At 44.9% G+C, this 27,922-nt stretch overlaps 1 protein-coding gene and 1 long non-coding RNA gene across 5 annotated transcripts in view; one reads left to right on the forward strand and one right to left on the reverse strand.

Annotated features, from left to right (window-relative positions):
• The first annotated feature begins 86 nt into the window (after nucleotides 1-86).
• On the forward strand, nucleotides 87-26,953 carry LOC109024416 (uncharacterized). Of its 2 annotated transcripts, none has more exons than XR_002003921.3 (3): nucleotides 87-202; nucleotides 10,778-10,912; nucleotides 26,739-26,953. It is a non-coding gene; the product is annotated as an uncharacterized lncRNA (long non-coding RNA). The 2 variants fall into 2 exon arrangements; XR_010132296.1 differs by lacking the exon at nucleotides 26,739-26,953 and adding an exon at nucleotides 23,605-23,824.
• ZFP64 (ZFP64 zinc finger protein) overlaps nucleotides 11,361-27,922 on the reverse strand; it is a 113,069-nt gene continuing 96,507 nt past the window's right edge. For all 3 annotated transcript variants that reach the window (XM_019017486.4, XM_055373228.2, XM_019017490.4), the window contains 4 exons: nucleotides 25,800-25,949; nucleotides 24,730-24,792; nucleotides 15,748-15,999; nucleotides 11,361-12,618 (listed from right to left, as the gene is read on the reverse strand). In XM_019017486.4, the coding sequence (XP_018873031.3) occupies nucleotides 11,909-12,618; nucleotides 15,748-15,999; nucleotides 24,730-24,792; nucleotides 25,800-25,949 (1,175 nt within the window). In that variant the 3' untranslated portion in view covers nucleotides 11,361-11,908. The remainder of the gene's footprint in view (nucleotides 12,619-15,747; nucleotides 16,000-24,729; nucleotides 24,793-25,799; nucleotides 25,950-27,922) is intronic.

The raw sequence follows: 27,922 nt of genomic DNA on the forward strand, positions 1-27,922 counted from the left end.
GGTCACCGGCAATGCATTATGACAGGCGGGAATGTGTCTCCAAGGTGATGGGCAGTGACCCTTGCAGGAGCCTTGTATTGCACATCCTTCTCAGGTGAGGCACACGTGTTGATGGAAGCAGTGAAGAAAAAAGAGAGCAGAGAGATGTCATTCACAAGGTGGCGATGAGAAGGGTCATTGCTGCTTGGTGTGTAGGAATGAGGTAGGGTGGTTAGAGGGAGGCATTGCAAAGAAATGCCCTGGGAGCACTACCTGCTGATGTCTGATGACTCTGCCCTTCGGGAGCCTCATCCGTATTGTGGGTCAGCATCACTTATGTTGGAAAGTTGCTGGATGATGCCAAGGTGTTTGTGAAACTCACAGCAACACCTGGCACTGGTAGCTACTGTAATTGTTAATTTGGCAGCTAACACAAAAACAGCCACGATGACACATTTTAAATCAAAACTTTGGCTGGGCACGGTGGCTCACGTCTGTAATCCCAGCACTTTGGAAGGCCAAGGTGGGCAGCTCACTGGAGGTCAGGAGTTCAAGACCGGCCTGGCCAACATGGTGAAACCCCATCTCTACCAAAAATACAAAAATTAACCAGGTGTGATGGCATGTGCCTGTAATCCTAGCTACTCTGGAGGCCGAGGCACGAGAATTCCTTGAACCCAGGAGGTGGAGGTTGCAGTGAGCTAAGGTTGCACCACTGCACTCCAGCCTGGGTGATGGAGTGAGACTCTACCTCAAGAAAACCCCACAAACTTTTACAAATACACAAGACATTATTAATGATGACTGCTTTTTGGGAGGTAAAATAAGGGAGAGTGAAAAGAGATGTTTTCCTATACATCTCCAGGTATTGCTTGACAAAAAAAAAAAAATGCACATTATTTTAAAAGACAAGATGTTTTAAGGATGTAGGAGTTTTTATAAATGGCTTTCCTGGCCAGGCCTGGTGGCTCACACCTGTAATCCCACCACTTTGGGAGGCCGAGGCGGGGGAATCACTTGAGGTTAGGAGTTCAAGACCAGCCTGGCCAATGTGGTGAAACCCTGTCTCTACTAAAAATACAAAAATTAGCCGGGCGTGGTGGCGTGTGCCTGTAGTCCCAGCTACTTGGGAGGCTGAGGCAGGAGAATCACTTGAACCTGGGAGGTGAAGGTTGCAGTGAGCCAAGATTGTGCCACTGTACTCTAGCCTGGGTGACAGAGACGCCATATCAAAAAATAAATAAATGGCTTTCCTATTTAGAAAAGATGTGTTTAGTTTTGTAGTGGAATGAACATTTGACATATGTAAATTTACTTCATATCATTTATATATATTCTTGAGAAACACTACAGTCTCTAAATATACCCACAGCTAGATGGCAAAGGCCTTTGTGTTTGAGCTTAATATAAAGGAATATTTGGGAACAGCATATATCCGAAAAAAAATCACATTCAAACATTGTGTTCATGTCAAAAACAATCTGAGAAATAAGAGCAGTTTAATTCTCATGTTTATTGCAGCACTATTCACAATGCGAAGGTAAAATCAACCTAAGTGTCCATCAACAGACGAGTGGATAAGGAAAATGTGGTACATATATAGATGGAATACTATTTGGCCATAAAAAAGAATAAAATCCTGTCATTTGCAGCAACATGGGTGGAGCTGGAGGTCATTATGTTAAGTGAAATAAGCCAGGCACAGAAAGACAAATATGCATATTCTCACTTGTATGTGGGAACTAAAAAAAGTTGATCTCATGGAGAGTAGACTGATAGATACCAGAGGCTGGGAAGGGTGTGTGGGTGTTGGGGTAGGGGGTGGTGAACAGAGGTTGGCCAATGGATACAAACATACAGTTAGAAGGAATAAGTTCCAATGTTTAATAGCAGAGTAGGGTGACTATAGTTACTACAACGTATTGTATATTTCATGGCCTTTTTTCTCTCTTTTTTTTTTTTTTTTTTTTGAGACGGAGTTTCACTCTTTCACCCAGGCTGGAGTGCAGTGACACAATCCCGGCTCACTGCAATCTCCGCCTCCCGGGTTCAAGCGATTCTCCTGCCTCAGCCTCCCGAGTAGCTGGGATTACAGGCACCTGCCACCACGCCCGGCTAATTTTTGTATTTTTAGTAGAGATGGGGTTTTACCACGTTGGCCAGGCTGGTCTCGAACTCCTGACCTCGTGATTCGCCCGCCTTGGACTTCCAAAGTGCTGGGATTACAGGCGTGAGCCACTGTGCCCAGCCTGTATTGTATATTTCAAAGCAGCTAAAAGAGAGGACTTAAAATGTCCCCAACACACAGAAATGATAAATACTTGGCCAGGCGCGGTGGCTCACGCCTGTAATTCCAGCACTTTGGGAGGCCGAGGCAGGTTGATCACCTGAGGTCTGGAGTTTGAGACCAGCCTGGCTAACACGGCAAAACCCCATCTCCACTAAAAATACAAAAATTAGCTGGGCGTGGTGGCAGGCGCCTGTAATCTCAGCTACTCGGGAGGCTGAGGCAGGAGAATTGCTTGAACTGGGAGGTGAAGGTTGCAGTGAGCTGAGATTGCACCAGTGCACTCCAGCCTGGGCAACAGTGAGGCTGTCTCAAAAAAAAAAATGAATACTCGAGGCGACAGACACCCCAAATACATTGACTAGATCATGACACATTCTATGCATGTAACAAAATATCATGTGTATCCTATAATCACAAATATTAATAAAAAATTTCTTAAAGCAATAGTTTAAAATTCAATACCATATCCCATAAGCTGCTCTGACCAGCTAGAGCAGGAGTTAGGAAATTACGGTCTATGGGTCAACTCTAGCCAATAACCTGCGAGTTAAATTGAAATTTTTATTGAGATAATTGTAGATTCATGTGCAGTTGTAAGAAGTAATACAGAAAAAGCCCTTGTATGCTTCGCCCAGTTTCTCCAGTGGTAATCCACCTGTTTTACGTAATCTACCACCATGAGCTAAAAGCAGTTTTTGAATTTTCTTTTTGGAAAAGGGTTTTTCTCTGTTGCCCAACCTGGTGTGCAGTGGTGCAATTATGGCTCTGGGCTAGAGACTGGGCTAGGATTAGTAAAGAAATGAGTATCTGGAATAAAAATTATTCTTTCAAAGAATAAAAATTCTATGTGACATCTGCACCATTAATTCTCTTAAACATTGATATAAAAACTGTTTTCTTGCAACCAGGGACAAATGGATAACTGAAGTACAGTCAATATTTGTTTTTTCTCAAAATCCAGGGTTGTCTATGTATTCATTCATTCTGTCACCCAGGCTATAGTACAGTGGCGTGACCATTGATCATAGCAGCCTCTATCTGCTGGGCTCAAGCGATCCTCCTGCCTCAGCCTCCCATGTGGCTGGGACTACAGATGCATGCCATTGTACCTGGCTAATTTTTAATGTTTTTTGTAGGGACGGGGTCTCCCTGTGTTGCCCAGGCTGGTCTCAAACTCCTGGCCTCAAGCAATCCTCACATCTTGGCCTTCCAAAGCACTGGGATTATAGGCATGAACCACCACTCCTGGCCACATCTATGCCTTTTAAAAGAACTGTACACAGAGAATCAATTTCTCTTAAAGAGATAGTTTATCAAAAGGATGCTTAAAGCTAACAAGTGCAGATGACACTGGGCTGGGTACTAGAATTAACTGTTATTCATGTGTTGCCCCTCTCAGCTATGGGATAAAAATCCTGCCCTTAGCATTAGGGTGAAATCAGTCTTTGGCGATCTTTCAAGAAATACATACTGCACAGCGTGAGAAAGAGCACGTGAGTGCAATGCCTTTAGAATTTTGGAATTGACAAATGTACATTTGTTTTCTGTATGCCTAAGTCCCTCAAACTAACACATGAAGATTGAGCCATCTGAAGAGCAGTTTATGGGGAAAAAGACTAATAGAGAGGTATTACAAAGAGCCCTGTTTGGAGAATCCTTCTCAAATACAAGGGTTTTTATTTTTTTATAAAGATGAGGTCCCACTATGCTACCCAGGCTGGTCTCGAACTCCTGAGCTCAAGGGATCCTCTCACCTTGGCTTCCCAAAATGCTGGGATTATAGGCATGAGCCACTGTACCCGGCCAAAAGGTTGTTTTTTTTTTTTTTAATGTGGGGGGAATAAGTATTCAAATGCTGGTTCTACTTGTTCTGGTTAAGACGGAAGCAATCACAAGTCATTTTTTTTTTTTTTTCGGAGACAGAGTCTCGCTCTCTCACCCAGGCTGGAGTGCAGTGGCACGATCTCGGCTCACTGCAAGCTCCGCCTCCCGGGTTCACGCCATTCTCCTGCCTCAGCCTCCTGAGTACCTGGGACTACAGGTGCCCGCCACTACGCCAGGCTAATTTTTTGTATTTTTAGTAGAGACAGGGTTTCATCGTGTTAGCCAGGATGGTCTCGATCTCCTGACCTCGTGATCCGCCTGCCTCGGCCTCCCAAAGTGCTGGGATTACAGGCATCAGCCACTGCGCCCGGCCAAGTCAAAATTTTACTAAGAAAACTGGACCCCAGAAACTCCTTTAATATCAGACTTTTTTTTTTTTGAGACAGAGCCTTGCTCTGTCACCCAGGCTGGAGTGCAGTGGTGTGATCTCAGCTCACTGCAACCTCCAAGTCCCTGGTTCAAGCAATTCTCGTGCCTCAGCCTCCTGAGTAGCAGGGATTATAGGCACATGCCACTATGCCTGGCTAATTTTTGTATGTCTAGGAGAGACAGGGTTTCACCATGTTGGCCAGGCTGGTCTCGAACTCCTGGCCTCAAATGATCTGCCCTCCTCGGCCTCCTAAAGTACTGGGGTTATAGGGGTGAGTCACCGTGCCCAGCCTTAACATCAGAGATCTAATGTGAGGTGAGGGGGACAGTGTATGGAATTTTGCAAGTCCAGGAACTTAGGTGTGAACATCTTTTATTTTTAAAAATTTTGTGTAGAGACAGGGTCTCACTCTGTTGCCTAGGATGGTCTCAAACTCCTGGCCTTCAGTGATCTGCCCACCTTGGCCTCCCAAAGTACTTAGGTTACAGGCGTGAGCCATTGCACCTGGCCAGAAAATGAATCTTTAGTTTCACTAGCCTCTGAATGAAATCCAGTATTTCTGCCAATTTTGGATGTAGGCACCAAATGACAGTAGCATTAGACAACCTGTGCTTTAGTCAACAAAATAAATTGGATATTTTCATATAACATCATGGCCATTGTAGATTGCTACTTCAAAATAAAAGTAGTTACTAGATCTGCTGCTAGATCTTGTATTTAGTGTTAATAAAAACACACTTAACAATTTAAAAATATTTTGATAACTATTATTTTAATGGCAGTTTCCTTTTGCAAACCTATGTATTTTATTCTTTTAAACATCACTGAGCAGATTCACAGATTTCATCGAATTGCCAAAGGGGTCCATGACTCAGAATGAACTGTGTCTTAAAGCAGGTCCTCCTAAGCAACGGTTATTGAAAGGGGATCCACCTCAGAGACCTAAGACGCAGGTTCTAATACTGACAAGTTGCTTGACCTCAGACAGGCTTCTGACTCTCATGCCTTCACTTTTATCTCTATTAAAATAGAAGTGGGCCAGGTGCAGTGGCTCACAGCTGTAAAAAGCACTTAGGGAGGCCAAGCGGGGAGGATAGCTTGAGGCCAGGAGTTGAGACCAGCCTGGGCAACAAAGCAAGAACCCATCTCTACAAAAAAAAAAAAAGAAGCATCTGAAGCAGCATGTGGGGAGTAAACGAGATGCAATTGTGAATGTCTCCTGACAGTGGCTTCTCAAGCTCAGGTGGCCACTTAAACTCACATAAATCCATGTTTGGTTACCAAAGATAAGCATTTAAGCAAAATTTATAATTTTGTAACCTGCCTATTTTGGGGGAACGCAACATTGGTCATTCCTGCAATGCTTGCCCTAGCACACATGCAGCCCAGGGACGTTTTTCCAACCTAATGATACTCACATTTGAAATTTTTTCCCACCCTACTATAGACCTCACTATTCTTGCAAAGAAGACTTTGTTCTATCTCAACACTTAGAACTCATGATTCTGTTCCTGAGCTGCCCACCTCTGCCAGTGGGAGACACCCTAGACTAAGGTGAGAGGTTAAGGAAGCTAGTGGAAGGCTGGGCGTCGTGGCTCACACCTCTAATCCCAGCACTTTGGGAGGCCGAAGTGGGAGGATCACTTGAGGTCAGGAGTTCAAGACCAGCCTGGGCAACATGGTGAAACCGTCTCTACTGAAAATACAAAAATTAGCCAGGCATGGTGACATGTGCCTATAATCCCAGTTACTCGGGAGGCTGAGGTGGGATAATTGCTTGAACCTGGAGGGCAGAGGCTGCAGTGAGTACTGCTGCACTCCAGCCTGGGTGACAGAGCAAGACTCTGCCTCAAAAAAAAAAAAAAAAAAAAAAAAAAAAGGAAGCTAGTGGAGAAAGACTGCAGGTGCCAGAGTTCAGCACAGCAGGTTTGACTCCCCTGTATCAGCTGCATGATGCTGAGCAAGTTAACATCTCTGAAGATCAATTTTCCCTTGCAAAGATGAAGGCAAATGCCTTGCATTGTGAGGACCCATCAAAATAATGGAGGGGATACTAGTGAATGTTAGTGGGCGCCAGTGCTTGTTCCTCCCATCCAGAGACCTGGTCACCCCTATCCAGGACTCTTGATTTCAATGGTCGAAGGCCCTTCCCACAGCTTTCCAGTGATGCAGACAGGCTTAGGTATGCCCTTTTCTTCAGAAAACTGGCTGTTATTTGCAAAGCCCGATGCAAAATATTTTCAAAATTGCTATTAAAAAAATTAAGAATGTAAAGTCGATGACAGAACATGCAACCAAACAGGGGGCCTCCTGACTATGGGGCCCTTTGTGACAGCACAGCCCATGAAGACGGTCTGTCTCCAATTCACATGGCTCTTCCCACCCTGGTTCCACACTACAATCACCTGCAGAACTTTAGAAAGTAGAGATGCCCTTGTACCTCCCCTGAGAGATTTCAAACACCAAAGAGGCCCCCAGGGGACAGCAGCAGGCAGGCACGGTGGAGAGCTACTGGAGTAGAGCCTTAGGATGCCTTGGAAGACTGTCATAGCCCAACATCCACAAGCAGCAGGCAAAACTGTCCCCATAAAGCCCAGATAAGACAAATGCTTGCGAATGTAACACCTCAGAGTCTTTAGGACCCATATCACGTGCCCCATGGAAAAAGCTATTAATACCTCCCACCCCTATGAGCCTGCCTTACTGTGCAGAGAGCAGGGGATGCTCCTGAATTCAGCATCTCCCCTTCCAGGTTTTCACCGGCACAGCCCACTCCAGAGGAACCTGCTTCCCCGTGTCCTTTGTAGAGCTATGGTGTGTGACTAGGTGGGGAGGCAAGCAGCAGCTTATGTGCGACTTCCCAGCGGTGTGAAGGACATGACCTTCTGTCCTAGTTGGCGCTTAAGGTGTCATCTGGGACTATGTGTTGAAGATGTGTGCGGCGGGGGGCATGGGAAGATAGAAATCATGATCCCTGCTGATCATAAGGCCACAGTACCTAGATCTTGGTTATTCCTCCTCCCCCTACAAAAGAAAAAAAGCAAGCAGGGCTCAGGGGGTGGGGGAGACAGAGGGAAGCCAACTTCTCTTAAGTCAGTAGATTGTATCATTAGGCCAAATGCCTGACATGACCCATTTTACAGAAGAGTAAAATAGACTCAGATGACATCCCTCTAGCTGAACGAGGCAGGGATTTCCCATCTTCAACTGCATTCGCTTATAACTAAAAAAAAAGGTGGCTTCTCAGAGTAGAAGGATGGTTGCCAGGAGTTGGGGGAAACGGGGAGATGTTGATCAAAGGGCACAATCTTTGTCATGACATGAACAAATTTTGGGTTGTAAGGCACAGCATGAGTGGTGGCAGCTGTGTTAATCTGTGGTAGTAATTACACAATGCTTAGGTATTCCAATCAACACATTATAGACACTGAATATATACAGTCTTTGTCTGTTAACTATTTAAAAGAGGCAGGTTTTGGCCAGGCACAGTGGCTCACGCCTATAATCCCAGCACTTTGGGAGGCCGAGGCAGGTGGATCACGAGGTCAGGAGTTCGAGACCAGCCTGGCCAACATAGTGAAACCCTGTCTCTACTAAAAATACAAAAAATTAGCAGGTCATGATGGCAGGCGTATGTAATTCCAGCTACTTGGGAGGCTGAGGCAGGAGAATCGCTTGAACCCAGGAGGCAGAGGTTGCAGTGAGCTGAGATCGCGCCATTGGACTCCAGCCTGGGCGACAAGCGTGAAACTCCATCTCAAGGAAACAAAAGAGACAGCTTCTAGGATGTCACCACCCTACCCCAATTTATTACTGGGTCATATTGTTTTAGGAAGTTTCTTCCCCTTATCCTTTAGTTTCTGCATTTAAAGAGGGACAGGGGCTAGGTGGGGTGGGAGAGGCCATGGCCTCAGGCACACATTTAAGGTGGTATCCCAAATCTCAGCTGATCAAGGTAAATACCATAACGCAACTTTTTAAAAACCAAAATGAATGCAAAAGAAACCTACAATGAACAGGATGTCAGAACTCTAAACACGGGATCCAACTCTGCTTGCACAGCCCTGACTTGCCCTAATCCCAGGCCAACTTTCCACAGAACTACGAAAACAAAGCAGATGACCTGTGGGGCCACCGTTTGCCAATCTGCATTAAAATATTTTTTGGCGACTGAGTTCTCGGCACTCCCTTAAGTCTCATGTCCCAGGCAAGTGCCTCACCCTATCCCAGCTCTGGGTAGCACCTGGGAGAAAAACACCTGCAGACAGGTAAAGTTCTTAGTGCAGTGCCTGGCTCAGTCATGATGGCAACTTGAATTGAGGCTCACCTGCTTTCTTAGAAGAGGTTAAATACAGGGAGACAAACAAGCTATTTGTGTTCTGTAGTGTCTAGAAGGCAGCAAGAAACCTTAAGCAGAGGGGTGGGAGATCGCCTTGATTTCTGTTCTTCAGTGGAGATTTTACAAGCTGATCTGAGTAAAGATCAAAAGGATCCAGTTTTCCCCAATACCTAACCGGAAACTCATCTGTCTGTGGCATGAAGCAACACCTTCCTTAAAGTGGCCCCACAAAATTTTTCTAAAGATGGAGTCGCATTGCTACCCAGGCTCGACTTGAACTCTTGGGCTCAAATAGTTCTTCCTAGCTCAGTCTCCCAAGTAGCTGGGACCATAGACACTCATTACTGATGCTGGCTCAATTTCATGTTAACATTTCCCCCTTGCCTTTTATCCAAGGCCAATCACCCTGTTGCTTGTACTTAGGGGTTAACAGACTGGCCTTCCAAATCATGTCCTTTTTATAAATAAAGTTTTATTGGCCCACAGCTAAACTTATTTCCTTCCCTATTCTCTGTAGCTGCATTACAGTGGCCGAGTTGGAACCTCTGTGCTATAACAGCAGTGGCAACAGAGCTGATAACAAGTAGGACCAGCAAAGCTCAAAACATTTACTATCTGGCCCTTAACTGAAAAAGTTTGCGGATCCCTGGGGCTCAGGTGAAGTCAAACTGCAAACATTCTCAGTTTCCTCTTCCAGATCCAGAGGGCTCTGCAAATCAAGGCTGGTGTAAGAATTGCCATTCTGGTCTGTGCCATGTCGGCTGCTCCTTTCTATTAAGGCTGTTTTATTTGGTTATTACCTGTACATTTTAAGTCTCATTCTAGCAGGTTTAGCCAGTTCAGCCCCCAATTCCGAATGATTTAACCCCATCCACTGCCATCTTCTAACTTCCTAGAAATGGTAAGGTAAGACTATCCCTACTCATACAAGTTTCCTGGTCCTAGACTTCCCTCTTAGCCTACTTTTCTCTGAATCTTGGAATTCTTACCAGTCTCAAAAATTCTTTTAAGTTACCAAATTTTTTTTTAAATACTCATTCAGCCTTATTCTCTTGAACTACACTCTCAGCTTTGTGCAAATCCCATTTGTGTCTCTGCCAGAAAATTTGGTATCTTTTAGTGTGTTTTACAAGTCACACTTGCCAGTTCAGAGCAAAGTACTCTGCAGGAGGGCTTGCTACATTCTAAGACCATGGGCCAAATCTAGCCTGCCACCTGTTTTTGTAAAGTTTTCTTGGAACACAGACACATTTGTTTTTTCTTGCAATCTATGGTTGCTTTTACACTAAAACCACAGAGCTGAGTAGTTGCAAAAAACTTTATGGCCCCACCCACTGCCTGAAGTAAATATTGGGTTCACAGCTTTTTACTCACCTCTGCTCTATTGGGAATCCAAGTTTGCTGGGTGATACCAGCTTGGATATAAAATCCTTAAAGTCCATACAGCTGTTAACAACAAAAAATGCCTTCTAAAAAGGCTGATATCTTTCCTCTTTGTCTAAAGAGCTATAACAAGAAGTACAAGGAACGTTTATGTGATTTCAATCTATGGGTTCCCACTTGAAAGGTCAACAACCTTCTAGAACAGAAACGCAGATCAGACTCACGACAAATAGCAGAAAGGTAACAATAGCAACTGTACAATAGCACCAGCATTCAGTAACCAAACACTTTTCTGATCAAAACGATCATCTCCAAAGAGACTAATTCTATCCTGGGTCTCTGTCATCATTTTAATCTTTTCTTCTTACAATAGAGATTCAGCAGTACACCATCACCTACCTGATGTAAAACTTAAACGGAGTCAGATTTGCCCAAACTACCACCATTCACAAAATAAACTAGGTACCTCTATTTCACAAGTGAAATAGTCCCTTCTATACAACCTATAAAATCTTACATCCTTTTTTCTTAGTTTACCAGGAACAATGGATCTACTTAATCTGTTTCAATTCCAGAGATGTTCAGCTTGATGAGGGCACACAAGACTTTATATTTAAAAAGAGTATTTGAAGGAAAGATGCCAAAAGTAGAAACCAAGCAACTTTGGGTAAGTATTATATCCACTGAGATTTCATAACCTCCTAAGGGTCCATCTATGAGAAGAGGTTGGATTTTCAGTAGTTTGTGGGTTCAGCAAACACTAAATGCTTTCCGTGATGAAACAGATGCTGGTGTGAGGCTGTCCCACGTATCACATATCCCAGCACCCAGCACCAAGCTCAGGGCCCACTGGGCCCATGGACTTTTCTCTCCAAATAGTATTAAACAGAATTTTGAATTCCACAACAGACAAGCACAGGCTGGGCTAGTTAGCTTGATCTTTGGCGCCACCTCCAGATCAAACTGCATTTCGTTTTACTACAGTAGGAACTCATTGAGAAATCCAATGGGCGTTTATAATTAAGTGACTGAATGGGGCGCGGGCTGGGGATGGAGAACCTTCTACCGTAACTGTCTGTGGAGGGCTGCAAAATTGAGTGTTCCTTACATCATGCTACCATGAGTCTGCCTTTTTTAATTGTAAGACAACAGGTAAAAGAAACCACACAAACATATAAGGCAAACACTCTTAGAACGATCACCCGGGTTATGAAATAGAAGTTTTCCAGCAACCCCAGACCCTTCATGTACACCTTCCTCACTTTAACACTTTCCACTCTAGAGATTAGTTTTAGTTTTCTATATCGTCTAACTAGTTTAATAATTCCATCAGAGATGGATCAGTTTTAAAATTGGAATCCGTTACGTAGAAGCTATCCCCATTGGATAGAGCAGGGCTTGGCAGACCCCGCCTTTGAATGAACAAGTCGACTTGCTCAGGTAATCCTTGGAGGGAAGGGACAAATGCGAGGAGTGTCTCCACAGCCCTGCTTTGCTTTGCTTTCGTCACTGTCGCCCAGCCATCGCCTCTGGAGGCCTGTGAAGTTGGAGCGGCCAGCCCCAGAAGTGGTGCCCAAAGCCTGTCTCAGTGGCCTCACCTCTGGAGGGCTGGGCAACAGCACTGGTCAGAAGTTCCGACAGCTGACCACCCTCTTCGGCTGAGCTAGAGATCTTGGCTGGGCTCTAGGGGAGCCTCGAGCTGCCCCACGGAGACCAGGGTGCTGAGCTGTCCCGAGGCACCGCTTTCCGGTGGGAAGGTGACCAAGTCTGAGTTCTTGTTCTCACTCTGATCACTGTGCTGCTTCTTGTGGCATCTCAGAGAGTCATCCCTGACGAAGGAGGCGCCGCAGGTCTCACAGCGGAAGGCCCTCTGCGTCACGATCTTGGCCACGTGCTGGGAGCTGCCCTCTCTGAGCCCTTCCTTGCCCAGAGGGGCCCGGTTCTCCGTCTTGGCCTCGTCCCTGTGCACCTTGTCGACGTGCTTGGCCAGGCTGCTGGGCCGCTTCGTGTCGAAGCTGCAGAAGTCACACTTGAAGGGACGGTCCTTACAGTGGACTCTGCTGTGCACGCGCAGGGCGGCCGCGCTGGAGCAGGAGTAGCTGCACTCTGGACACTTCTCCGGGTGGTCGGCCTGGTGCAGCCGGCTGTGCTCCAGGAGGTCAGCCCGGTCCCGGCCCTGGAAGGCACAGTGCAGACATTTGAAGGTGTGCTTGATGCGGATGTGCGATTTGAGATTCGCCTTCATGGTGCAGCGGACGTCGCAGAACTCGCACTTGAAAGGCTTCTCCCCCGAGTGCACGATCATGTGCCTTTTCAAGTCCGAGCTGATTTTGAACTTGGCGCTACAGAGCCAGCACTGGAAGGGGGTATCCCCTAGCAATGGAAGGTGTGTTTCCATTAGAACAGGCAGGCAAAACAGACCCTCCCACCCCAACCTGCCTCAGCACACTTGGCCGCCATGAGATGGTTGGGTTTTGTGAACTCTAAATCCAACCTCCTAATGACAACACTTGTTGTGCATATTAATGCAATCCTCACAACAATCCTATGAGTGGGTACTATTACCCCCACTTTACAGATGGGGCAACTGAGGCTAAGAGAGGTCAAGTTACTTGACTCAGGTCAAACAGCAGGGATTTGGAACCCAGGCACTATGGCACTCAAGTCCATACTCTTGATGACCCCCTTCAGTTTCAAATCTAAACTCCCATTTAACCTGACATCCCAGAACTGAATGTGGAAGAAGAGGTGAGATTTAAATTACAAACAACTGCTTCAAATCAAGCTAAGACCTGTGAAGACGCTTACTATAGTGTTTAATCTATATGACATCAGTTATTGAGCTTGTATTTCAAGTTAAAGTTTTTTACTTTTATAACTACAGGCTAAATTTTATTTATAATATTAATGCATAATATGGCAGCAGGGGACAAATAATAAAGAGCCATGGTCTTTAGAGTCCCATTCCCTGGAGACATTGCTAAGGGTTTCTAGTTGTTTTGGAGGTTGCTGCTTTAAACGTCAGTTGAATATACACAAAGATAAGCATCTTATCCTACACATCCATCCTTTCCCTAACCTCTCCCCTGCATTCTGGTGGTTGTGACTTTTACACTTTTAAGCTGAGTAGTAGCCTCACATTTTAGTCCATCAGCTTCTGAGATTTTTTTGAGGATTCACTCCTCTTCTCCACACTTAACTCCTCACTTGTTAGAAGTAGCTTTCTTTTCACCTTTAAGTAAAAAAAAATTCCATTCTGTCTGGTGAATTCTCATACTTTAATCATTTTCAGATTTCAAGTTCAGAAGCCAACTATAAATAATTTAAATGGTGACTGGGAATGTGATATTCATTGGAGCCAAACACTGCACCAGGATTACAATCACTTCCTTATAAGTCGGCTGTCACACTCGGGCCAGTGGATGGCGTAACCACCCATCAATATAATTTTGTTTTCTTTTCTTACGTGTTGCTCATTTGGGGGCACATTTTAACTTGCTTCTTGATTAGACTGTGTTTCTTGAAAAAAGGAATCTCAATTTCAGAAGTCATCCACTCTCATAATTTTGTAACTTTCATGAGGAATTTTTTTTTTTTTTTTTTGAGACAGAGTCTCACTCTGTCGCCCAGGCTGGAGTGCAGTGGCGCAATCTCGGCTCACTGCAAGCTCCGCCTCCCAGGTTCACGCCATTCTCCTGCCTCAGCCTTCAGAGTAGCTGGGACTACAGGTGCCCGCCACCACGCCCAGCTAATTTTTTGTATTTTTAGTAGAGATGGGGTTTCACCGTGTTAGCCAGGATGGTTTCGATCTCCTGACCTCGTGATCTGCCTGCCTCAGCCTCCCAAAGTGCTGGGATTACAGGCTTGAGCCACCGCGCCTGGCCCTTTCACAAGGAATTTTTAAAATGGATTTTTAAAACTTCTGATTTAGTTTCTCTTGACCTTCTATACAAGTATCAGCCTGATATTTCTCTTTGCTGCAATCCCAGTTAGCCATATTCAGGTATTCACATATCAAATACATCATGCCAGATGTTTCCTCCCTTCCTTTGCTAGAGTTTATCTTCTAGTAACTCCCACTAGCATGGTGGCTGGCAGTAAAGTCTTGAGTCCTTGAACATCGTTCTATTTTGCTCTCATACTTGAGATAGTTTGGCTGGGTATAGAATTCTAAGTTCAAAATCATTTCCCAACTCTTGAGGGCACTGTTCCATTGTCTCCTAGAAGCCAATACTACCCAGACATATTTCTAGATATAGATGTCCCCTGTCCACTCCCTTCCATCCTGATTGGAATCCTGTGAGCACTTTTACTCTCCTGGCCCCTTAGAATTGTGGACTTCATTTCTCATTTGATTTTCTATTTTCACTCTATTTTCTTCTCACTTCCATTTTCTTTTCTTCCTAGACCTGGTCAGAAGCCAGACTTCAGGACTGGCTCTTATTCTCAGTTCACTCACCCAGTTTTTTTCCCGTAATCTCTGGGAAATTAATTTTATAGCTAGCAATCCTAGTTTTATTTCATACTTCTTTGTTCTCATTATCTCTTCATAGGTCTCTATTTGGATGCAACATTTCTGTAAGTGGGTAGACACCAATTAGAATGTGAAAATTACCCAAGTACTCTTACTTCCAGGATTAGTTATTGACTTGGCTCATTTTATTCCATTCATTTCCTATAAATGACTCATGATCCTTGGTTGACTATATTTGGGAAAGTAGACTGGTTTAATGATTAGACATGGATGCCAGAGGTTTCACCTGCTACTGGGTTGGTTGGGCAGTTTTGCCAGGCCTTGGCTAGTCCCCCAAGCTTTGTGGCCCTGGCTGTCTACATGCTTGTTCCAAGCCCAGAGCCCTCAGGGCACTTGGATATTGGCTGGGAACATTGGCTTCCAACTGTACAGCTGCCTCCCATTTGTCTGCTGGGACACAGCTTTCTATACTCAGTTCTAAACATCACTATGTTCCTGTCTGCTCACCATTTTCCAGGAATTCATTGAAAATTTTCAACTTATGAGCATCTTTATGAATATCTCAAACCCCATTTTTCCATGCCACAATGAGTTGGTCCTATCATTATTTCAGTAGGGTCCCATAAAGAAAGGAAGTTCCTAAGATTAAAAGTTTGTGATTTTTAATCATACTTAATGGATCCTGCTACATTCCAAATTTAGCCATGCAATCAGTGTACACATTTACTGAAACATCTAGTTTATAGGTCTGCCTTGAGATACATCCTTGGCTTCTTGGCAGTTATAGTGGGTATCTACTCCCAGCTGGATTCTATATAGTCAAGATATAAAACCCAGCTGTCAGTCATATTTTACCAAAAGTTGTTCCGGCAACAGAAAAATGACAAATCTCACAATTATCACAGAAGTTCCAAATTCTTGTACTTCTACCACACCAAGTCATTTAAGTTGCTTGTGTTGTTAAGTAAATGAAGGTTAAGAAATTAGAGAAAAAGTAAGGGACTGAGGTTTCCTGGTCAGGGACTCACCCGTGTGGGATCGCAGGTGGACGGTGAGCTGGCTGGAGTTGCGGCTGGCATAGGGGCAGAGCTGGCATTTGTACGGCCGCTCATCAGAGTGGATCCGCAGGTGCTTCTTGAGGCTACTGCTGTCCACGGCAGCATAGTCACACAGGTGACACTTGTGTGGCTTCACACTGGTGTGGCACCGCATGTGCATGGTCAGGTTGTCCTTCCGGCTGAAGCACTTGTCACAGAACTCACACTTGTGCGGTTTGTCTCCTTCAAACACATAAGGAGTCAAAGTTAAGGGTTTTTTGGTCAAGATGGCTACAAAGATTTGACCAAGATGATAGCCTGGGCATATGGGTGTGCTGCCTCCTCCTGTCCAAATACTGAGAGAGAAAGATACTGAAGTCTACATCAGCATATTGGGAAACAAGAATGTGTATCATTCATTGATAGTTCAGAAATCCTAAGGGAAAGATAACATAAAAATCTGATTGATGGAGACAATTACAGGCCAAACCCTGTTTGGGAAAAATGGCAGTGGTTATAGAAGTACTCAGGATAAGAAGTGGCAGCTGTAGGGATCTTGGACAGCTTCATGAACCACATGGAGAATGGTCAGGTGGACCCCTTCCTCTCACTTCTTCCAAAGAGCAAGCAGCACGGCATCTCCCCCTAGGCTATTGGTCAAAGGGTGCTGAGGTCAGAAAAAGAATACAAGGGCCTGGTAGTTAGAGATGCCAGGGACAGCAGAAGACCACATACCCAGAACACTTCCATCCAGCCATGTTTCATCACTACCCCCTAGCCCAACCCTTCCAGGCTGATCATATCCAAATAAAATTAGTTTACCCAATAAACAAATGCTTGGGGAAAGCCAGAACCAGAAAGATACGCCCAAGTCAAGAACTTAGTTACTAAAGCAAAGGGAGGAAATGAAATTACAGAAATGAAAACTATGGAAATCAAAATAAAAGTTCTAATAAGTTGACCAGCAAAAAGGGTGTCGAATGACAGCTATTGGTGGACGTATGTCATCATACATTTGTCCACACCCACAGAATGTACGACATCAAGAGTGAACCTTGGCCAGGTGCGGTGGCTCACACGTGTAATTCCAGTGCTTTGGGGGGCTGAGGTGGGTGGATCGCTTGAGTCCAGGAGTTTGAGACCTGACTGGGCAACATGGCAAAACCCTGTCTCTACACAAAAAATACAAAATGTTAGCTGGATGTGGTGGTGCATGTCTGTAGTTCCAGCTACTTGGGAGGCAGAGGTGGGAAGATCACCTGAGCCCAGGAGGTTGAGGTTGTGAGCACAGATCGTACCACTGCACTCTAGCCTGGGTAACAGAGCAAGACACTGTCTCAAAAAAAAAAGAACCTTACTGTAAACTATGGTCTTTGGTTGAGAATGTTGTGTCAGTGCAGGTTCATCTATGGTAAAAATGCACTATTCAAATGTAATGTTGGTAATGGGGAAGGCTGTGCATGTGGAGGAGCAGGGAGCATGTGGGAAATATCTGTATCTTCTTGTCTTTAGGTTCACTTTTGCTGTGAACCTAAAACTGCTCTTATAAAAACAAAACAAAAAGAAAAAGCCACCTATTAAGAAAAATATTAGAAATGGAAGATACAGCTAAAGAATCTCCCAAAAGGACAAGGGGGAAAAGATGCCAAAAGGTAAGACACGAAAGCTCGTTCTAGATGGTCCAGGATAGAACTGAGAAGAATTATTTCCCAACACTAAAGACAGCCATGCACCTTATTTAGAAGCAGGGTGGTCCAATTTCAGAACCCTAAGAAGGGTGAGATCTGGAAGCTTCCAGAAAGAAAACCACCAGCAAAATGCTCACATCAGCATAAAGCTCCTCAGAACAGTGGATGCTAGCAAGATAGGAACAGGATCTTCAACTTTCTAGAGAAACTGTTTTAATAGAATCTTATACTTGAATTAGCATTCAATGAGAGGAGAAGATAGTTGATATATGACTTGGTATCACACTTAAACACTGTACACCAGAATAAAAAATAAGGGTGATGGTGAAGGTAAGATAGGAATATGAGAAAATAGTACAATGGAAAAAGTATAGCTTTCAGACAAGAGAAAAACAACCATCAAAAGACTTGGTTGGGGCGACTGGGCATGGTGACTCACACCTGTAATCCCAGCACTTTGGGGGGCCAAGGTGGGCAGATCATGAAGTCAGGAGTTCAAGACCAGCCTGGCCAACATGGTGAAATCCTGTCTCTACTAAAAATACAAAAGTTAGCTGGGCTTGGTGATGCACACCTGTAATCCCAGCTACTGGGGAGGCTGAAGCAGGAGAATGGCTTGAACCCAGGAGGAGGAGGTTGCAGTGAGCCGAGATCATGCCACTGCACTCCAACCTGGGTGACAGAGCAAGACTTTTTTTTTTTTTTTTTTTTGAGACAGATTTGGTTGGGCACAATGGCTCACATCTGTAATCCCAACACTTTTGAGAGGATCACTTAAGTCCAGAAGTTCTAGACCAGCCTGGGCAACACAGTGAGACCCTGACTCTACCAAAAAAAAAAAAAAAAAAAAAAAAAAAAAAAAAAAAAGGATTTGCTACGTGTGGTGGTATACCCTTGTAGTCCCAGCTACTTGGGAGGCTCAGGTGGGAGGATCACATGAGCCCAGAAGGTGAGCTCTGATCATACCACTGCACTCTAGCCTAGGTGGCAGAACAAGAACTCGTCTCAATGAAATGAAAAAACCAAACAGCACAAAATAAAAATCACATCAAATATCAGATAACTAGATGTCAAAGTAAATATTATAAACAAAGACGTATTACATTTCCCTCTTAAAGATTTAAATTATAGGTCAGGTGCTGTGGCTCACGCCAGTAATCCCAGCACATTGGGAGGCCAAGGCAGGAGGATTGCTTGAGGCCGGAAGGTTGAGACCAGCCTGGGCAACACAGGGAGAGCTCATCTCTACTTAAATAAAAGTTAAAAATACATTTAAGTTAAATTAAGAAAAAAAGCCACTAAATGCTCTGAAGATACCTAAATCAGTGATAGGAACAGAATAGAAATTCTAGAAAAATGCTTAAAAAAAGTAGGAATATCAATTTTAGCATCAGGCAAAATAGAAATCATGGTGAAATCCATTAAAAATTTCATATGGATGAGAGAGTTCAATATGTAGATAAAAGTCAAACTTTTATGAGGGTAACATGGCTTCACAAATGGTTTTTCAAAAATGTCATCTTGGAAGTTTTAGAATGTCTTTTAGGACAGTTTTTGTCAAAATTAGATTACAAACTCCAGAAACAGATAAGTTTCCTATTTCAAAACCTATGGCCGTGGCTGGGCGCTGTAGCTCACGTCTGTAATCCCAGCACTTTGGGAAGCTGAGGCAGGCAGATCACCTGAGCTTGGGAGTTTGAGACCAGCCTGACCAACATGGAGAAACCCCGTCTCTACTAAAAATACAAAAAAATTAGCTAGATGTGGTGGCACATGCCTGTAATCCCAGCTACTCGGGAAGCTGAGGCTGGAGAATCGCTTGAACCCAGGAGGTGGAGGTTGCGGTGAGCCAAGATCGTACCATTGCATTCCAGCCTGGGCAACAAGAGCGAAACTCCGTCTCAAAACAAAACCAAACAAAAAACCTATAGTCTATAATGGCTTTAAAGTAGTTTGTAGATAAAGTTCACTTCTAACAAAATGCTGAAATCAAGTGCACAGCATGCAATTCAAGAAACCAAAAGAAAGAATTGAGGCTACGTATAGCACTTGATCAATAAAAGTAAAAATTGTGCTTAAGAAGGAAGGCTTAGCTCAAAAAGAGAGGATACCGACAGATCAGGGTTCTTAATCTCAACACTATTGCAAATTCTCTGCTGTTTGGTGCTTTCCTCTGCATTGTAAGATGTTTAGCGGCATCCCTGGCCTCCACCCACCAGATGCCAGTAGAACCCTTTCTTCTCCAGTTGTAACAATCGAAGATGTCTCCAGACATTGTTCCCTTGGGGGGTGAAATTGTACCTAGTTGAAAACCATTCCAATAGACTTTGGAAAAGCAGAAGGGGACTACAGATACACAAAGTCAATCGTGACTATTAAGTAGAACTTTATACTCCAATAAATTTAGAAGACTCAATAAGATGGGTGATGGTCCAGGAAGATGTAAAATTGCGAAGTCTGGATTAAAAGATCGAAAACAGGCTGGGTGCAGTGGCTCACACCTGCAATCCCAACACTTGGGGAGGCCAAGGCAGGCGGATCCGCCTTGACTTGAGGTCAGGAGTTTGAGACCTGCCTGGCCAAGGTGAAACAGCATCTCCACTGTAAAAATACAAAAATTAGCCAGGCATGGTGGTGCACAGCTATAATCCCAGCTACTCAGGAGGCTGAGGCACGAGAATCACTTGAACCAGGGAGACATAAGTTGCAGTAAGCCAAGATTGCACCACTGTACTCCAGCCTGGGTAAGAGGAAGACTCTCTCTCAAAAACAAAACAAAACAAAAAAACTGAAACAAAACAGATCGATAACAATGACAAATTATGCTAAAGATCTACTCTCTAAGGTAAATTGTTTATTGTTCGCAAGTATTTGCTGTAACTTATGGGGAGAATTATGCTTCCCCGTCCCAACAGCCTCTGGTTTGGGCATGACGTACTCCGGCTAATGAAATGTGACAGAAAGTGACAAGAATTGTTGTCAAGGGCCACTGTGTGGTTCCTCACACTTGTTTCTCTTGCCCAAGATACACTGTTCCAAATCAGGAGATTAAAAAAATTTTTTTTTTTTTTTTAATAGACAGAGCCTCACTCTGTCCCCAAGGCTGGAGTGCAGTGGCACGATTTTGGTTCACTGCAACCTGTGCCTCCCAGGTTCAAGCGATTCTCCTGCCTCAGCCTCCTAAGTAGCTGGGATTACAGGCAGCCACCACCACACCTGGCTAATATTTGTATTTTTAGTAGAGATGGGTTTCACCATGTTGGCCAGGCTGGTCTTGAACTCCTGACCTCAGGTGATCTGCCTGCCTCAGCCTCTGAAAGTGCTGGGATTACAGGCGTGAGCCACTGCGCCCAGCCGTCAGGAGATTTTTATCTGGGGTCTGTGTATAAAATTTCAGGGGTCTAAGATCTTATATGGGAAATGATTACATTTTTACCTTCCCTACCTATAACTACTGTTTAGCATTGCCTTCAATTATGGATGTAGGCAATAAACCACACTAATAACAGTGCTGGAGACCCTTGTCAATGGACATGAAATGTGGTCGTACCACATTACACTCACTGTAGTTCTCCAAGTTATCACTTATACTCACTTTTGCAATTAGGGTAGTTAATATGCTAGCCACTAGCTCCTGACATTAAATGCAGGGCTTCTCTGGGACTACTGTACATATTAACCACCCGGGCTTGGGAGCATCTCATTAAGATGCAGATTCTGATTCAGTAGGTCTACGGTGCAGACTGGGTTCCTGCATTTTGATCTACCAAGCTCCCAGGTGATGTGGACACTTCTGGTCTTTGTACCAGTTTCGGTAGCAAGGGCTTAAAGTATGAAAATTGCACATTTAACATTGATGATTATATCACAATATGATTTTTTAAAATGTGATATATCTTATTAGATTTAAAGACATCTTTTTGAGAGGAGTCCATCCAAATTGCCAGTAGTGCATAGCACAACAAAGATCAAGAACGCCTTCACCTGGCTGTTCCGGACAGAGGCAGATCTACCAACTGGGTCCTGGAGAGAAGACCACAAGGAATGCAGCTGGGGTGACTGTGGGGGACAGTGGCGTATATGGAGCAGTCTTCAGTTGTCACTGAGGTTGACAGTGCTATCTCAGCCTAATCCATCCTCCTCCTATGCTCCTAAGGATTGGAGCAGAGAGGGGATTGTGTGCACGTTCTACCAAACTTTCAAGGAAAGTCGTTTCTGTAGTCAACTGTTTCAGAGCGTAGAGAAAGATTTTGCTTCAGTTCACTTTGTAACAGCTACCTGATACCAATGCCAAATGAAGAAATACAAAGTGGGATAAAAATACAAACATAAATCAGTCTCCTTTACGAAGCTAAATAAATGCCACAGGACCATCTTAAGCTAGCAATATAGGGCTAGGGGGGAAGGGTGGCTCACGCCCGTAATCCCAGCACTTTGGAAGGCCGAGGCAGGAAGATCACTTGAGGCCAGGAGTTTGAGACTAGCCTTGACAATAGTGAGACCTCGTCACTACAAAATAAAATAAAATTAGCTGGGCGAAATGGGGCATGCCTGCAGCCCCAGCTATTCGAGAAGCAGAGGCATGAGGATCACTTAAACCTGATTGCACTACCGCATTCCAGCCTGGGCGACAGAGCAAGAGAAGACCCTGTCTCAAAATAAATAAATAAATAAATAATAAAAAGGAAAATGCAATACGTTTGAAATACAACCACTATTCCCAGTTAAACACACACCTCAGAAAACCAACCTCAGAAAGCTAGGAATAAACTTGAATGTGATAAGTGATCTCAACCAAAATCCCAGGGGTTCTAACCCTACGATGATGGCGACCTTGAAGCATGCCCAAAGCATGCCCATGAGGAGGAATAAGACAGATGGTTTGAGTTGACTGCTACTCTTCAATTTGAACTGAAGCACCAAAGCCAAGGCACACAAGGTCAAATACAAAGTCAGAAAGAGAAAACTTATTTGCATATGTTAATTTACTTAAGCAATCCAAAAGAACCACAGGTTAGAATCCCTGCCTCCCACTTACAACTGGGTCAGAGACACACCCTGACCTTTCCCCTCTCCTCTTGGTAACAGAACCTTCTTTGCAGCTGGGCACACAACCACACAGGAGAAACTTCCTTTTCCCAGCCTTCATTTCCACAGCTGGGGGTGGCCATGGGATTCAGTTCTGGCCAAACAGATGAGCTCGAGTGGTGTGCCTTTAAGGTGGCAGGAGGCCATTGTGGAGCAGGCTAATGAGAGCTGTACCCTTGGGATGACAAAGCAAAGCAACAGCCTGGGTCCCTGAAACCACCAGGCCAGTGCCACACCAGCCTGATCACTTACACCTGGAACATCATGGTGCAGAAATACTTTGGCTTTAAACCACCATTACTTGAGTCCCAGTAGTGACAAAGGATGCTACTTCTGGGTCATGCCCCAAGGGAGGAATACCGTGAAGCCTCCATGCCTTTTCTCCTACTTTCCATTAGTTAAATTCAGAGAACTAAAGCAGTCACCTGGGGCCCAGAGAAGTGGCCTAAGTTTGCTTACACTAGGGAGGCGCGTCTGCTTACCCGACTCAAGAACAAGGCCTTATATGTCCTGGATCCCCAGCATGCTCTGCGGTACCTCAAGAAAACATTAATCCAGCCCCTGTACATCTCTTGGGGTCGAACCCAGCACTGTGGACGTTCCAGGCCTTTACTTCTTGTGAAGGTTATGTTGTGAATTTTAAGATTTTTGGCCTCCACCCACTGAATGGCAGTAGCCCAGCCCCAGTTGAGAACAAGCACTCAAGTTATTTTCAGAATAAAGTCACCCTCTCTGAGATTCCTCAAACTGAGCTGCCTCGTCTTTCCTCAAAGGGCTCCTGCTTTCACTGACATCGTCATCCTGGTAGCCTGTCTTCCAAGGTGAAGATCAAACATTTCCTTGCTAACATGCTTGTCATGATCCACTGTCCCCAGGCAAAAGTGGCCCTCTATTATAGCACAGTGCCCATCTTTCTGGACAGAGACCACCATCTTTGTTCAGAAATCTCTGTCCTCTCAGTGAAGGGGCTCCAGAGGCTCATCTGGCCATGTGTTGCCCCTCTTAAAACCATCCCTCAGGCCCCCTTGATACTCGGTGTGGCCATGACTAAGTCCCGCTCATGTTCCCCTAGGTCACAAGGGCCGCTTCTTCCTGGTCACAGCCCAAGGGAGGCATGCCATGGGCTCCCTGGCCTGCTTCCATTGCCTGCTGGCTAAGCGATGCAGAGTACTACAGCAGCTGCCTCAGACCCAGAGGCTAAGCCACGTGTTCAGGATGGCAGAGCCATTGGACCAGCTGTGGACTCTATGCCTCTGAAGATATACTCAATAAATAAACTGGATTACGTTTAAGCCACTGAGACTGGTTTCTGAAAGAACAAACCAATATTCTCGCTCAAACATGCAAGTATAGGATTTGTACCACAGATTAAGGGTTGGCAAAGTGTTTTGTAAAGGGTTAAGTAGTATTTTAGGCAGGATGGGCATGGTGGCTCATGCCTGTAATTCCAGCACTTTAGGAGGCCAAGGCAGGTGGATCACCTGAGATCAGGAGTTCGAGACCAGCCTGGCCAACATGGCAAAACCCCGTCTCTACTAAAAATAGAAAAATTAGCTGGGCATGGTGGCAGGCGCCTGTAATCCTAGCTATTCATGAGGCTGGGGCAGGAGAATCACTTGAACCTGGGAGGCAGGGGTTGCAATGAACTGAGATTGCACCACTGCATTCTAGCCTGGGTGACAGAGCAGGACTCTGTCTCAGAGAAAAAAACAAAACAAAACAAAACAAAACAAAAAGATAGTATTTTCGGCTTTGTGCACCCTACAGTCCCTGTAACAACTACCTCTTGTAAGGCAAGAAAGCTGCAAGCAATAGGTAAATGAAGGAGCATGCCAACAGGCTGAGTTGCCCATGGGCTGCAGTTTGTAATCCTGGCATAGATTATGGCACTCCTTTGCTTCAGCACGTCTTATTTCTCTTCTCAGCAGCTGGCTGCCCTAAAAAAAAAGCACCTTTAAGAAGCCACCTTATTGCTCTAAGATTACTATAGCCACAGGCTCTGTGTAGCTCATCCTGGCAATCGCTTCATCTTCCTGTCACAGCCCTTTTGCTCCTTCTCCCAAGCCCACCCCACTAGACTGAGTTTCATGAGGCAGATGAGGCAGAGACTGTCCTGTTCATTACTGTGTCCCTAGCGCTTAATTCACATTCACGTCCTATCTTTCTTACTGAGCTGTTGAACAGAATGGAGACCTACCTGTGTGGATTCTGAGATGGCGGTCCAAGTCTTTCATGCCATGGACAGTTTTGAAGTGGCAACCTAGAAAAGAAAAATAGATTTTTCTTTTTGTTTTTGGAGACAAGAGTTTTGCTCTGTCGCCCAGGCTGGAGTGCAGTGGCTCGATCTCGGCTCACTGCAACCTCCGCCTCCTAGGTTCAAGAGATTACCCTGCTTCAGCCTCCTGAGTAGCTGGGATTACAGGCGCCTGCCACCACGCCCGGCTAATTTTTGTATTTTTGATAGAGATGGGGTTTCACCATGTTGGCCAGGCTGGTCTGGTCTCAAACTCCTGAACTCAGGTGACCTACCCGCCCCGGCTTCCCAAAGTGCTGGGATTATAGGTGTGAGCCACCGCACCTGGCCTGAAAAATACAATTCTTAGAAGAACCTCAGTTGAGTGTGGTGGCCCACGCCTGCCATCCCCGAGCTTGGGAGACCAAGGTGGGAGGATCACTGGAGGCCCGAAGTTTGAGACCAGCCTGGGTAACATAGAGACCCCCGCCCCCTATTTAAAAAAAAATTAGCCAGACATGGTGGGGCATGCCTGTAGTCCCAACTACTCAGGGGGCGGATGAGGGAAGATCACATGCACCCAGTGAGTTGGCGGCTGCAGTGAGTTATGATCACACCACTATACTCCAGCCTTAACAGAGCAAGACCTTGTCTTGGGAGGCTGAGGCAGGAGAATTGCTAGAACCCGAGAGGCGGAGGTTGCAGTGAGCCGAGATCATCCCATTGCACTCCAGCCTGGGCAACAAGAGTGAAACTGTCTCCAAAAAAAAAAAAAAAAAAAAAAAAAAAGTCCATATATGTATAACCTCAGGGTGGAAGCTACTACAAATCCAATGTTCTGGCGAGTCCCACGCTGAGCTCTGGATGCTACAGGACTCTTAGGCCCCCCAGGGAAGGCTGTGTGTGCTGATGTAGATACTCGCGTGTTGTCAGCAAACAAGAGTAACATGAGCAGGCAGCTCGGGGATTCACGTAGGGCTTGCAGATCAGTGCTTGGCTCAGAAGCGGCTCAGCACGCCGGGTTTTATTCTTACCTGGGTAGCAACAGTTGAACGTCCTCTCTCCAAGGGTGGCCATTTGTTCCCTTGCCTCTGAGGGAAGAGTGATGACAGGGGCCTTCGGAGTGTCAGTGCTTTCAGTGGAGAGGCAGTTTGCTTTTGGAACATCATCATCAAGTTCTGAAGCTGAAATTGAGGCATAGTTTTGCTTAGTTTCTCATTTATAACCACCATGCTAAGTCTTAGAATACAGTAGGTTTGGGCTTATTTCACCTCCCTTCACCTTTCTAGAAAAAATTTTAAAAAAATGAAAGCCATGTGACCAGGCGGGGTGGCTCATGCCTGTAATCCCAGCCGAGGTGGGTGGAGCACGAGTTCAGGAGTTCGAGACCAGCCTGGCCAATATGGTGAAACCCTGTCTCTACTAAAAATACAAGAATCAGCCAGGCATGGGGGCATGTGCCTGTAGTCCCAGCTACTCGGGAGGCTGAGGCAGGAGAATCGCTGGAACCTGGGAGGCAGAGGTTGCAGTGAGCCGAGATCATGCCACTGCACTCCAGCCTGGGCAACAGAGCAAGACTCCGTCTTTACCAAAAAAAAAAAAAAAAAAAAAAAAAAAAAAAGCAAGCCATGTATGCTCTGCCTTGCAAAAGTCCTCTTCCCCTTACTACGGCTTCCAAGAAGTACAGGGGACAGGACACTGTCACATAACAGGGAAACTGGCAAAATCTAAACTAAAAAACATATGAGTACTTCTTAAATGGCATGAAGACCTAGTTTTTTCTAACAATTTCTAATCCATCCCAGGCTGATATTTCTGTAAAATATAATAAACATGAATTAGGGGAGAGGTGGAATAAGATAAAAAGAGCCCAATCATTAGATACAGCAAAAAGCCGGATGCCATGGCAATGTCAAACTTTTTTTTTTTTTTTTAAGATGCTTACTCTGAATTTCTGATTTGTTTTGCCTCAGTTCAGCAAAAGGTCACAGACCACACATCACTGATCTCCAGGATAAAACAGTTGTTTCAACAAATAACTTGAAAGAAGAAAGATGGAAGAGGAGAAAAAGCAAAGACTGAGAGACTTGAGGTGGTCGACAATATCGGGACTTTACTTGGCTCCTGATTAGAATATGCTGGAAAAGCTGAGATAGTAAGAAGTGTGCTCACTCACTGCAAGTTTGCTACAGGGGTTTTATACTTTGGTGTGAAAATGGAATTAGAGTTTAAAAAGCATTCCCCATAGTCTAAGGATGAATGTTGAAACATTTACAAGTTGTATGATATGTGATTTTCTCTTCAAAAATAATCCAGGGCAGGGAGAGAGCTGGCATAAGGAGAAATGAGATTGACCACATGCAATTAATGGTTGAATTGGATCAATGGATGAGAATTCACTATATTCTATTTTTAGGAAGGTTGAACTAGGTGAAATGGCCATTTTTGTTAGCCAAAACGGTCAAATAATTTCATGTTTCAATCTAATATGTAGGTTTTAAGATTCCTACAGCAAAGATTAAGTACTAGAAGATTCTGAAATATCTCAAAATAGACTTAAATCTAAAAGGAAAAAAGGTCCCATCAAGGTCTGAAGTTTTTTCTTTTTTTGATACGGAGTCTCGCTCTGTTGCCCAGGCTGGAGTGCAGTGGTGTGATCTGGGCTCACTGCAAGTTCCGCCTCCCAGGTTCACGCCATTCTCCTGCCTCAGCCTCCCAACGGGGACTACAGGCGCCCACCACCATGCCCGGCTAATTTTTTGTATTTTTAGTAGAGATGGGGTTCCACTGTGTTAGCCAGGATGGTCTCGATCTCCTGACCTTGTGATCCACCCACTTCGGGCTCCCAAAGTTGAAGTTTTTTTTTTTTTTTTTTTTTTTTGAAACAGAGTCTCACTCTGTCGCCCAGACTGGAGTGCAGTGGTACCATCTCAGCTCACTGCAACCTCTGCCTCCTGGGTTCAAGCGATTCTCCTGCCTCAGACTCCCAGGTAGCTGGGATTACAGACGTGCGCCACCACGCCTGCATAATTTTTGTGTTTTTAGTAGAGACAGGGTTTCACCATGTTGGCCAAGTTGGTCTTGAACTCCTGACCTCAATTGATCCGCCCACCTCAGCCTCCCAAAGTGCTGGGACTATAGCCATGAGCCACTGTGT

Source organism: Gorilla gorilla, chromosome 21 (assembly GCF_029281585.2).
Source record: "Gorilla gorilla gorilla isolate KB3781 chromosome 21, NHGRI_mGorGor1-v2.1_pri, whole genome shotgun sequence".
In the NCBI taxonomy this organism is placed as follows: domain Eukaryota; kingdom Metazoa; phylum Chordata; class Mammalia; order Primates; family Hominidae; genus Gorilla; species Gorilla gorilla.